The 14233-nt window shown below is 39.6% G+C and overlaps 1 protein-coding gene across 4 annotated transcripts in view; it reads left to right on the top strand.

Moving 5' to 3' along the window:
* Nucleotides 1-14233, top strand: part of LOC137432334 (solute carrier organic anion transporter family member 1C1-like) — a 105226-nt gene that overhangs the window by 53555 nt on the left and 37438 nt on the right. For all 4 annotated transcript variants that reach the window (XR_013624263.1, XR_013624262.1, XM_068124169.2 and 1 more), the window contains 3 exons: nt 1908-2063; nt 4105-4203; nt 13426-13665. Coding sequence is in view for 2 of the 4 variants with exons in the window: in XM_068124169.2 (XP_067980270.2) it covers nt 1908-2063; nt 4105-4203; nt 13426-13665 (495 nt within the window). In the remaining 2 variants the exon portion in view is untranslated. The remainder of the gene's footprint in view (nt 1-1907; nt 2064-4104; nt 4204-13425; nt 13666-14233) is intronic.

Below are 14233 nucleotides of genomic sequence, written 5' to 3'. Positions count from 1 at the left end.
GTATGATTACCTTTTTAACCAGTCGCTACTGTTTAACATTAAACTCAAAGAAATTTGGATGAAACCCGATGTCCTTGAAGAGGTCTATGTTTATCATATCCACCACAAACGAAAGGATCTCAGGCATCTCGACGTGCTAGGCCTCTAGGTAGGCTGCAATGATCTTTAGCTAATAAAGGTGTTTAATTGAGTCTTTACCCATGAATTATGTATCCCATTGGTTGTCAGATTTTTCTAGCCATCATATTATATGTGAACTGTATAAGGATTGAATATGACTTGTATCTTGGGGCCACATATGCGATTTCTGGCCATGGCTTCAAGTGTGATGTGTGATATTGCCCCTAACACCCTTAATTGTGACGTTTATCTGACTCGTAACTCCATTCCTAACGGTCGCTAGCATTGTTTAATACTCACCTGAGGGATATTTGGAGAAAATTGGATGTATTTGCACATGGGCAGTGAAATTAAATATTTAATTATAGGCCGAGACTTTCTCGTCCGCACACCTACCCAAAGTAAAAAAGTATTAGAACCATAATTATTATCTGGTGACATTCATGATCAGATTTCCCCAAACGTCCCTATCCTGTGCTGCTTTCCGAAGTTCTGACAGCTTTGGTGCAGCCTTTACCCATCCGTCCAACCCACACAAGGTGTGCCTCCACCTCTTATTCCCTCAACCAAACCCAGAATGGTTGACTTCTCCAGATTTTCGTTTTCTGCACACATTGTGTGTCCAACCAAAGCATGACGGTTTCTGTTTTAGCATCAACGCTTCTAATTTACATGGTGGTCTATAGTTCCTTCACGTTCATTACGTGGGAAGCACTCTTTGTAGTTCATGTAATGGCAATGATGGTAGCGGCAGGAGCAAAAGTATAGGAAGAAGCTTTGCACTAAAAAGGCGAATGCATAGTTAACTACTTTTTTTATAACTATTGAAAGTGTTATATTTAATTCAAAGATTCATTTGTAAATTTGGCTCGGTGCTCCTTTCAAAAAATTCCAATAGTTGAATTCATAGTAATAGGAAGTTGATTTGCACGACTATTCTTTGAACTTCCTTCCTTCCTCCGGCTGTCTGGTGCGGATGATGATACCCATGGGGGCATGTGGGTTAGCACTTGCTTGGGTGATGATGGGAGGTGAGACAGCACTGGATGCAAAGCCTCTGCTGCAATGAAGGCAAAACAAGTTGGTTACCGTTGCTGACATTGGGCCACTGGAGATGATGGCGCTGGTATCCATCCTCTGTCGCTTAACCAACTCAGATGAGTCCTCGACAACAGTTCTCTACTGATTTCTGTCTCTGGCAAGTTATTCCCAGTTCTATATGTTAAGATTTGCTTTCTTCAGGTGCCTTTTCACATTGTCTTTGAAACATAGCTTTTTCTCCCCGAGATTCTGTGACCTGGTGGTGAGGATCCCAGTTAGTAACAAGGTAAACAGGCCTGCATCACTCCATGGCATGTGTCAAACGAGTCAGTGGCATTGCCCTCCACAGAGACTCCGACAGTCATCACATCATGGAACTGTTTGATGATTTTTTATGAAATAATCTGGACAGCCATAGATCTTGAGAATCTTCCAGTGTTCCGTCTCCAGTGTCGAATGCTTTTGTAAAGTCGACAAATACTACCACAATCAATGTCCTGTTGTTCGACATGTCCGCTGATTTAGATAGACACTAGCCTTCACCTGTAAGACTAGTTCTTCATTTTATGTAAAAAATAGTTACAAGATCTGCTATTTTAAAGTAGGCCACTTGAGGGTGCTATGATCTACATTCTACACACACGCACATCCCTTCGGTAACAGGTGAGGCTAAAAAGCGAAGCTCTAATATTGTCGAGATCGGTGTTCTCCACATTATGACGAACAATTTCACTTGTGGTGTATAGACACAGAGAGCTGTCAGCACAAGATTCGTTCCAAGATGTGGATACTCGTTTTGTTGGGAAACATGCTGCGGGGCATCGGTGAGACCCCGATTGGTCCATTGGGTATCTCCTACGTGGATGACTTTGCACGACCTGAGAACAGTGGATTGTACCTGGGTGAGTTTTGCTCATTTCTGCCCGGAAAATCATGTTTTTTTGCTGATTTCTGCCATCAGTAGGCCCCAATGCAATGCAAAACGTTAAGCACATCTGGAATCTTCCTGTAACTTTCATTATATGAGGCCATCATGGAGAAAACAAATGATGTCGACGATTCACACAGTTGAATCAACTTACACTGATGGAGGCAATGTTCCTGTCTGTTTTGTCGGTTTGTTACTTACGAAAATCGAAGATTATATTGGTTGGTCACGCGTGCTATTCTGTCTGCTCATACGTCAATCGCCTACAGGTCACAATTTCAAACTCATTTTCACCAAACTTCACCAAACGGTAGAGTTTGTCAAAAGGAAGAAACCTATTGTTTTTGAGGCCAAAAGATGCACAACTTTGTCAAATTTAGAAAATCCACAATTTTCATCTAATTGACTTGAAATTTGAAGAGGATTTGCATATCAGGTCATTGAATTCAACCACCAAGTATTATTTGAGGTCAACATCGGCCAAAAGGTCAACATAGGCCAAATTTCTCAAATCATTAATTTTCATCTGATTGACTTGAAATTCTAAGAGGATTTGCATATCAGGTCACTGAATTCAACCACCAATTATTTTTGAGGTCAACATCGGCTAAAAAGTCAACATAGGCCGAATTTCTAAAATTGTCAATTTTCAGCCGACTGACTTGAAGTTTGAAGAGGATTTGCATATTTGGTCGTTGAATTCAACTACAATTATTTTTTAGGTCAACATAGGTCAAAGGTCAACATAGGCCGAATTTCTAAAATTGTCAATTTTCAGCCGACTGACTTGAAGTTTGAACAGGATTTGCATATTTGGTCGTTGAATTCAACTACAATTATTTTTTAGGTCAACATAGGCCAAAGGTCAACATAGGCCGAATTTCTAAAATTGTCAATTTTCAGCCGACTGACTTGAAGTTTGAACAGGATTTGCATATTTGGTCGTTGAATTCAACAATTATTTTTTAGGTCAACATAGGCCAAAGGTCAACATAGGCCGAATTTCTAAAATTGTCAATTTTCAGCCGACTGACTTGAAGTTTGAAGAGGATTTGCATATTTGGTCGTTGAATTCAACTACAATTATTTTTTAGGTCATCATAGGCCAAAGGTCAACAACTTAGGTATTATTTATAAAATCCACAATTTTCATCCGATTGACTTGGAATTTGAAGAGGATTTGAGTATCAGATCACTAAATTCCACTAAAAATTATTTTTAAGGTCAAATTTGTTTTAAATCCAAGTATAGTGCTCTGCATGACGTCTTGTTTGTTTGTTTGTTTGTTTGTGTGCAGGATATCTCCAAATGTTATGGACGGATTCTGACGAAACCTGGTGGACAGGTTGGGAGTGTTACATTGAAGAATTGATTCGATTTTGTTGAAGATCCGAATCCGGATACGAGAGTTTTTGGGGTTTTTTAAAAGCGTGAAACATAATAAGTCAATTTTCAAGTTTAAAATTTTCAAGAATCAAGTGATTCTTTACTATTGAAATATAGGGCCAAAACGATATATAGCATGATATCTGAAAAAGTTGTGGATGGATTATTACAAAACAGCAAGGTGGATGAGTTGGTTCGGTGACGAGAACAAGCCAATTAAATTTTGGTTCAGGTCAATACATCCGGCTTATCAGTGAGGTACAACACATGAACTGTTCAGCCTGGCGGAGGTTTGCGCCCTACTGAGTGCCATTCTCCTTTTTCATGCATTAATCGAAAAACTTTTGCTGCCGATTTCATCCCCCTTCTCATGTAGCCCAACTCCTCCTACACCCCTTCCTCCTATATCTTCAAATCCAAACAACAATAAGTTGGCAACCATTGTGCAGGCTTGACGGGCCTAATGGCCTCCTCTTGTGTTGCAATTCCTTGTAAGGAAACGGTTTTGCTTCAACCAATGGGCACCAATTCCCTCTTCAAGTGATGTTCATGTTGTTGCATTTCTAACTACTGTATATAACAATATTTATTTTTCTAAACCTCGAAACGCTTTGCCCATTTCTGCTCAGGTTGCCTATTCTCTGTTGCCTTAATTGGACCCATTTTTGGTTTCCTCATGGGGTCCTTCACAACAAAACTCTTTGTGGACATTGGATTTGTACCCATGGGTAGGTACTGTGTGTGTGTGTGTGTGTGTGTGTGTGTGTGTGTGTGTGTGTGTGTGTGTGTGTGTGTGTGTGTGTGTGTGTGCGGGTGTGTGTGTCCGTCTGCCTGCATGTGTTCATATTGTTACAAAAATGATAATTTTTGTATTTTATTGTGATCTCTTTCTTTGATTGAATGGAATGGTTGATGGTGTAAATATTATTGTTGGGGACTTACAATTTAGTGTATGCATGATAATTGTTGCTTTCCATGGAATGGTTTGGTATTTGTAATGTTGGTTGAGTAAAGGGTAGAGAAATGTGAACTAAGTTCATAATTCTCTTTAAAACGACATGTAATTAGACATACAGTCATGTGAAAAAGTAAGTACACCCCATGTAAAGTTTTGACTTTTTCAACATATTTCAACATACAGCTATTTGATCTTCATTTCAACAATATTGATAGATAAAGGTGATATAATATAACAAATATCATGAAACATTTACATTTTGTAGTCCATTGTATAATTTAAATAAACATAAATGCAAATTTCGCATGTGGAAAAAGTAAGTACACCCCATGACATGTTTTTTAAATCTTTTTAACATATGTGGACATATCAATATTTGATCTTCATTTAAACAGTATCTATAGATAAAGGTGATCTAATTGAACAAAAAACAATGAAAAATTCACTTTGCAATAATTTATTCAACAATTTTTTTTTGCACAGCATGCACAATTGCATGCACAGCTCGTTTCAAATCCCCCCACGACATCTCGATGGGATTTAGATCCAGGCTTTGACTTGACCATTCCAGAACCCTCCATTTCCTTCTTTTCAGCCATTCCTTGGTGGATTTACTGGTATGTTTCAGGTCATTGTCATGTTGCAAGGTCCACCTTCGGTTGAGCTTCAACTTTCCGACAAATGGCCTCACATTATCCTCAAGCACCCTCTGGTACAATGAAGAATTCATAGTGGATTCTATGATGGTGAGCTGCCCAGGCCCTGATGCAGCAAAGCTGCCCCAAACCATAATATTTCCACCACCATGCTTTACAGTTGGTATCAGGTTCTTATGGTCAAAAGCTGTCTTTGGTTTTCGCCAAACATGTCTTCTGGTACTGTGGCCAAATAGCTCTAGCGTTGACTCATCTGTCCAGAGCACATTGTTCCAGAAGTGCTGGTCTTTGCCTAGGTGTTCATTGGCAAACTTTAGTCTTGCCCTGATGTTCTTTCTGGACAGCAAAGGTTTCCTCCTGGCACACCTCCCATGTAGATCAAATTTGTGCAGCCTCTTTCTTATGGTAGACTCGTGCACTTTGACATCAACAGTGGCAAGAGCTACCTCTAGGTCCCGTGATGCCATTCTGGGGTTCTTAGAGACTTCTTTCAGCATCTTGCGGTCTGCTCTCGGGCTGAACTTGCTGGGGCGGCCTGGACTGAACAAGTTGGCAGTTGTTTGGAATCTTCTCCACTTGTAGATGATCTTCCGGACAGTCGAATGATTGATTTCAAATTGTTTGGAGATCTTTTAAAATCCCTTCCCAGACTCATAGGCATCTATAACCTTCTTTCTGAAGGCATCGGAGAGCTCTTTTGATCTAGGCATGGTGACGCCGCACACTTCAACAACAAAGAGCAAACCAAACTAAATGTCTGAGGTTTGAATAAGACAGGTTCCTTCAAGATCCTCTCCAATGATGTTCTAATCATTTCTACCTGAGCTGGTGCACCCAATTCTAATTTTAGGTATTTGAAGTAGAGATAAATGTAGGGGTGTACTTACTTTTTCCACATGCGAAATTTGCATTTATGTTTATTTAAATTATACAATGGACTACAAAATGTAAATGTTTCATGATATTTGTTATATTATATCACCTTTATCTCTCAATATCTTATCTCTCAATGTCTTTCAATCCTGATAAATCTCACACTCTTACGATGTCTCTCCGAAAAGACCGACTGGACAACCCTCCCATCCACTTTCTGAATAATCCTCTCCAAGAAGTTCTGTCACTCAAGCTTTTGGGTCTCACTATTTGCCATGATCTTTCCTGGGAAAACCACATTTCAAATCTGGCCTCCAAAGCCAGTCGCCGACAGGGCATCCTCCGTCGTGCGAAGTCCTTCCTTGGCACACCTGAGCTCCTCACCACATACAAGGCTTTCATCCGCAGCTCTATGGAATACTGCTCTCCCCTCTGGTCTGGTGCTCCTGCCTCACACCTAGCTCGTCTTCACGCTGTTGAAACCAAAGCGTTCAGAATCATTGGAATCTCCCGCGATGAAGCTAACTCCAAGGGCCTTTCACTCACTCACCGCAGGCAGGTTGGTGGTCTTTCCGTCTTCTACCGACTCCTCTTTGGCCTTGCCCCCCCCCCCCCAGCTCTCCCTGGGCTCTGTCCCCCAAATATTCCTACAGGTCGCACAAGATCTGCCTGCAACCCTCTTATGGTTAAACTGCCAAAATCAAGACTTTCTGCTCACCTTCACTCCTTCATTCCTCTTTTCTCCCACCTCTGGAACAAACTCCCTCACTCTCTTCAATCCCACTCCACCCTCCAGGTCTTTAAAACAGCTGTTCACCACCATCTCTTATCCTCCCCCATCCAAAACCTTGATCTTTTCTACCCCCGCTAATTTCGGTCCCCTTGTGTTTTATACCTCTCCCCCCCTCCCCCTTCCCACGCCTCCTCCCCCCAAGCCCTCTCCCTCCCACACTTCTCCCTGCTCTCAAATGTTGTGGTTGTGTGCTTCCCCTTCTCTCCCCATCTTGTCTTCCGCTCCCTCTTTTTGTATATTTTGTTTGTCTGGTTGATTTGTTTGTGAAATAAATGTTAGCTCTTCCACGAGCCTCGATTCAGTATCCAAAAAAAAAAAAAAAAATTGTTGAAATGAAGATCAAATAGCTGTATGTTGAAATATGTTGAAAAGGACTAAATTTTACATGGGGTGTACTTACTTTTTCACATGACTGTATGCGACAAGACATGAGGCATATGCTGACAGATCCATGAGACAACACCACACTTGACTTTCACACAACCACAGACGCTGAGGCTGACGTCTCTTCCCAGAGCAGTCTGGGTACCAGCTACATCATCTTTATGACCACTTTTCTCTCCATACTCAGCGTGGCAATCAAGAAGGAATTTCCTCCTCCCTATGGATGTCAACCTATGGGTTTTGTTTTTCCATGCTCTATCCTTTAAATGCTGAACATGAAGCAAGAAAGTAGCACGGACAATATTTAGTCTTTGGTAAGACTTGGCCGAGGTTCAAACTGCCGATCTCCAGGACTCACAGGGGAAGCTTTACCAAACTTGTTAAATAACGATAAAACATGCAATAATTATATATGTAAACATTACTTTTAGAAATACTTAATCACCCACAAATATAACATAAGCTTTGGAGAAGAAATATTATTTTCATCAAAGATTGCAGACTGATATTTATAAATAAGTACTACTTTTAACACCACTCATTATAATCATTCAAACTTAAAATAAATGCTGGAGATGAACAATTATCTTCAAATAACTTTATACATTGTGATATTTGCATCAAAGATGTAAAATAATATAATGACAACAAACACAAACAAAAAGTAAATAAATAAAATGAAAAAACAACTCTGAGTGGGCTGACAGTCATTTCCTGAGGTTGAAGTTCAGTCCTCTGCTGATCTGGGGGAATCTCCCCCTGGGAGCTCCCTGATCCCCCATGATCCAAAGTTCAAAAATCGAGGCCTGGGTGATTCTGTGGGCTACTGTCTTGTATTCATGTGTCACGTTTCAGAACAATCAGCTGGTGATAAGGGAGGAGTAACAAAAATAGCAAAAAATTAACGGACGGACAGACAGACATCCGGACATCACGACGACATATTTTATAAGTTCATCTCTTCCAGAATCGAGATGAGATCACCTAAAGTAATCTTCGTGATAAGGTAGGATTTTAAATTGAATCACAATGACACGCTTACAGTGGAAATATTATAACATGACTTTACAGATACAAAACAAACAAACAAACAAAAAAAAAAACAACAATTGCTGAAGGAATAGTTAGAGACTAATCCTTTTATTGAAAGAAGAATTAAGCATGGATTAAGAGAACATAAAACTATTAAATCATATTTAGGAACCGTAAACTGGGGCTACTTTGAATCACAGGGCTACTTTGAACACACACGTAAGAAAATGATTTATGATATACTTAGTTAATAATAAAAAAGTTTTAAATAAAACAAGATATTATTTAGTTTAATTGATTTTGTGTTTGTTTATTATTAAAAATATGGACATTAATGATATTGACCAAGCCTGATTCAAAATGGCCGACACCTCATGCTGAGCACATGGTATGCAGCAAACTGTCTTAAACTTTCACCTCCTGACTTGTAAGTAGAACTCATTTTTTCCTAAAATACTAACATAATATTAAGTAATAATTACTCTATTGGGGCACCAAATCTTAGTCAATATGGTTTGGGTATAGGATCACAGGAGTCAATTGACCATTACCCATGCATGTTTTCGTCACAATCGGGGTTATTTTGAACGTGTTCAAAGTAACCCCGGTAATAGAAAATCGTGTAACACCAAGGAAATAATACATTGATTGACAAATGTAAAGCTGTTCTTTGGATGTCTGTAAGCACAAGTATTATATTAAAGTCTGTATTCTATACCTCACCCTACACGTGTTCATTTTCAGGTATCCGATCTGGTAAAACATGGTCCGAACGTACAAACGGGTTGAAGGTTCCAGGCAGTACCGCAACTACACAACTGAGCAACTACATATGGCAGTCCGTGCAGTGGAGCAAGGCACAATGAGCCAAAGAGAGGCACACAAATCATTCAACATTCCAGCGGGAACACTGCACAATAAACTCAAGGGAAAACATACCAAAAAACCCGGACATCCTACAGTATTCACTATTGAAGTGGAGCAGGCTTTTGCCGATCATTTGAAGATTGTCACTGATTGGGGATTTCCATTTGATTTAAAAGACCTCCGGATGTTGGCACATTCCTATCTGGAAAAACAAGGGAGAATGGTGGCGCAGTTCCACAATAATTTTCCATCATTTGATTGGGAAAATGATTTCATGAAGCGTCACCCCACTCTAGGACACGGGGTTATTAAGCGGCTACCAGACAGTGACGAAAATGATGCTGCCATACCTACAACGGTGTCAGAAGTAGTCGTCGGGATTCTGAAGAATATGCGTGGGGTTGGAGACCAGCAAGATCCCCCCAAAAAGAGAAGGAAGAAAATATCTGTAGAGCCGGGGAAAAGCATAAGTGCAGAGGACTTGCAGGAACCAACCAGCAATGCCATCGATGACATAATCAGTCATGGGTCACAGAGTGATGATGGCAGCATTGATGACGCAGAGACAGAATCAAGCGAAGTAGAAGAAAGCGAGGATCAGATAAGTGATAGCATCGAGTCTGAAGAGGAAGTCCTGCCAGATGACATAGTACCATCCATTGGCAACTATTATGTTGTAAAATTCCAAGTGAAAACTTCTGTAAAATTTTATGTGGCCAAATTAGTGATAGTCGATGAAGATGAATGCACTATGAAGTTCATGAGGTCATCGAAGAAAGTTGACAATAAATTTGTTTGGCCATCCGTACCTGATGAGGGTAATGTTACTGTAAACCAGTTGGTTAGACTGCTGAGTCCCCCAAAAGAGGAAAGAAGGGGTGGACTTACATTCAATGCGAAGGAACTGCAAAACTTTAAAATGCAGTAGGAGGGGAGGGTGGGGACACATACCCCAATGTGATATGACCTCTATACAAAGGGTTATTTTGCACCGTCCATTCCGTCGATTTGTTCTTCACTATTGGAACCGTATTACTGTAATTTCACATGTTTCTTGTGATTGTATTGCCTTGGTAAAGCGCAATACAAGTAATATAATTGTTAATGGACGTTTTATGATAAAATGGTGTCATATTCCTCATTATGCCGATTTTCAAATTTTTCACAATCCAAAATTGATATCCAGTACCGGTATTATTTTTTTAAAGTTTTCTGAAATGTTGTTTTTGATTCATTTTATTTTTTTAAACAGTTATAGCGTTCAATGACACCCCAACAGAGGGGTTCCTTTGACTATGTATAGCAAATTCACACAGATTCAAAGTAGCCCCATTCGCGGGGTTACTGTGAACACCTAATTTCTTTAATATATATATTTATATGCACAGCTAAGCAGTTTTGATGCATGCTATCATTAGCTTCATTCAGTCCCCCTATTTGAGTAATGAAAGGAGTGAGATATATTTATTACATTAGCCAGGGTTCTACGGGAAAGAAAAAAAATGTTCAAAGTAGCCCCAGTTTACGGAACTAAAGTTATTATTATTCCAAAGAACTCAATGGAAGATATTGAAATTGACAAAAACATATGTTCGTACACGATACAAAATCCTATACGATATCTTCTGAAGATTTTCTAGATGATCAAGTTATCAAGAATGAGATAAATTTGAACACATAGTGGAAGATCAAACAGAGGGAAGCAGTTTCAATATTAAGAATCTTATTTTTATGGACTATCATATTATTAAGTCTAAACCCTGTGACAGCTTCTCCTTGTACTGAACTCCCAAAATCAATAGAAGACAAAAAAGCAGTAATTACTCTTAACAACAATAATAAAAAAATGTTTTGTCTGGTCTGTTCTTGCTCACTTATAACCTTCTGAAGATCATACTGATTAGTGATCCTCCGGAACTTGACACGCTCTAAATGTTAGAAAAATCTAAAAGAGGAGGAAATATCTCAAGTTTGTACAAAACACAATGCAAAAGTAACAATGAGTATTTGCCCAATGATTATAAAAATAAGGATTCCAATTTATTTAATGTATATTGATGGTAATAATTTTTATGCTTGGCAAATGTCTCAAGCTCTTCCAGATAATAGTTTCAAATGGGTTAAAGAAGAAAATGAAGAGAAGATAATAGATAAGGTTTTAAGATGTGATAAATGGCAATCAGAAGATACAAAGAGGGTTATAATTTTGAGGTTGATTTAGATCAGTAGTGCCCAACCCTTACTGTCCTTTGGGCAACAATACTTTAAAAAAATACAGTGGGCGACATCTTCCTTCCTATCCCCATCCTCAACATGATGCAAGTGCAGAAAGCCAAATGCAAAAACCATCTCAATCTAAATATAGGACAACTTAGCACAGACTTAAGATGCACCTCTCTACTTGCTTAGTAACTGAAAGACAGTATTTGTAACTGCCCCTATAACAAACCACGTTCCGACACAGGGCTATATACATTTTTTGATGTAGTGTCACAAAGCAGCATGAGGTGGGAGTTGTTTTGCCACTTGTGTACCCTGAATTGGCCAGTAGGGGCCAGCACAGCAAATTAAAGATTTTGCAAGAATGTTCAATATTATCTAAACACCATAAATTAATATTAAATGTTGGAACAAGCCATGAAATGCATTCATGTTTTAAATCACGCATTTAATAATTTTACACAATACATAAAATTTATAACAGACGATGACAACGATCCAGGTATTGTACAAAAAGTGCACAAATAGTAGTAAAAAAAATTAACTACTAGCTGGCATACCCATCCGACAAACGAAAATAATTAGTGAGTATTGATGCCACATTTTGTTGCAAAATTGCACCACAACTCAATATTCATAACTGGTGAAAATCTGTGGCTTTACTATTTAAAGTTTAATTGAGAATTCTGTTTACAAGTAAGATTTCTGCTGCCATTGTTGATATCTCTATTTATTGTTCCCGAGGCCAGGTCTCAATAGGGAACTCTGTTCAAAGCCAAATGTATTATTCATCTGCAGGTGGTAAGCGTTATTCATCACGTTTCATAAAATGTAATAATGCTGGCTTCTGCTCCAGCCCAAGAGTAGCAGGTAGGTTGGGGAATAGGGAACTTCCAGAAGTACAAAGGCCCTGACGCAAAAGAACCTACCGTTAAAAAAAAACCCACGCAATGTATAAGCATGAATCTCACTCGAGTGCTGAATGCCAAAAGGCTGAGGCCAATACATGCTAGGGTCTTCTTAAGGGTTGTGAAACCCACCATATACTGTATAGACAAATATGAGCTCATGTTTGCTTTATAATGAAGAGAAAACATTGGAAAGGCATGGTGAATGTGAATACTGTACAACAATTACTGTAGCAGATGGCTTCGGCTTGTCGCAGCATGAAAATGGGAACGTATTATTTAGTTAGGTTACAATTGTGGGTTGAGTCAGGCCAGCTGTCCCAGCCAATGGGTGGAAGACACAGCTTGGCTAATTAGATATGCTGGCCTCCTCCTACGTTGTGTCATGTGATAGCTGTTAGCCAATCAGATTGTATATTAATAAAAAAAAAAGAGGGGGAAATGGCCTTTAAAGGCTGAGGCGGTGGATGAAAATACACTTGGGACAATCCCGGGTCGGCATTGGTCTATGTGCCAAATGTGGTGGTTGCCATCACAGCAGTCTTTGCAAAAAAAATGCGAACATACAGACGACAAATTGTATTCACTAGCAACGGTGCCCGCCATATGGGCGGGGCTTCAATTGGGAGGCCCAAATGAAAAGGCAAAATATCAGAATTTTTTTATTTTATTTTAAGCGATTTATATAAACATCCGTTAAATCATATCACACGCAAATCATCAAAATCTAAACAGTATTTGTAGAATTTCAATAAAAGCCGCATCACTGTTCATATCGGTAAATAGTATTCCATCATGTTTGGAAAAACTGGAAAATTGGAAATAGGAAAAATTGGGGAAAATTTGGAAAAACAATATAGCCTATACTCCAGGGGGTCCCAGGATTACCCACCCAAAATTTCGTTGCGATCGGTTCAACCGTTTTTGCGGTACCTTTGAACGGACAGACAGACAGACAGACATTTGGTGAATTATAGTAAGATTAGATATACAGTACATAACTAAACTGCTTTACAAGAAATAAAGAATTGCTAACACTGCAGTACCTGAGAAATCTGCGGCACATCCACACCCCTCAGCAAATGATGCTACCCGCAGCCATGTGCTGCATATCAAAGAAGAAGAGTGAATATTGGATATTTTCGTTTAGAAAATCATGTGATAATGTTGATATGAGAGTCATGTGACTTGTACAATTCTAAGGTTCTAGCTTATTCTCCTCCCACTGCACACCATAATTCACTTTCTCATCCCACCAGAGGAGGTGACCATTACACCAAAGGACACTCGTTGGGTCGGTGCTTGGTGGTTGGGATTCCTCGTGACTGGTATTATCTCTCTTCTGGTCGCAATACCGTTCTGGTTCTTCCCTCGCTCTGTCCCTTCTGAGATGGAGGAACTCACAGAAAAGGAGATGCATGGAGGTGGACAGCAGGAAGTAATGGCCAATGAAGAGAAAGCCGAACCAGAGAGTCAGAAAGTCTTTGACATTGCCAAAGGTTCATCGTAGTGTTCTATGCACGCATGCCTTACCGTGTGACATTTATGCTGATGTGCTTTACCATGTACCATTTGTTAGTACTTCTTTACCTTGTAACCTATGTTTGCATGTGCTTTACTATGTGCCTTTCATTTGTGTGTGCCTTCCTGTGTACATCATGTTTGTGTGCCTTCCTGTGTACCTCATGTTTGTGTGTGCCTTCCTGTGTACATCATGTTTGTGTGTGCCTTCCTGTGTACCTCATGCTTGTGTGTGCCTTCCTGTGTACCTCATGTTTGTGTGTGCCTTCCTGTGTACCTCATGTTTGTGTGTGCCTTCCTGTGTACCTCATGTTTGTGTGTGCCTATTACGGATTCGTCACTTCCGCTGGGGTGGTTTTCACCCACTGGACATGTTTCTGATATTATGTATTATTATTAGTTTCACAAGGTTTATTATTCACGAACGGTTATCAAAAGTTAAAAAGGATAACTGTAAGTGAAACAGGAAACCGAAGGAGAAGACAATGAGAGAAAGAGGAAGAAGCAGCAAGAACCAAGTTGGAGAGGACGCGTGGCGTCAGCGCT

The sequence above is a fragment of the Myxine glutinosa genome, chromosome 8 (genome assembly GCF_964187855.1).
Source record: "Myxine glutinosa chromosome 8, kmMyxGlut1.1, whole genome shotgun sequence".
NCBI lineage: Eukaryota > Metazoa > Chordata > Myxini > Myxiniformes > Myxinidae > Myxine > Myxine glutinosa.
The sequence above is the reverse complement of the archived record's forward strand: the minus strand, read 5'-3'. Positions and strand labels throughout refer to the sequence as shown.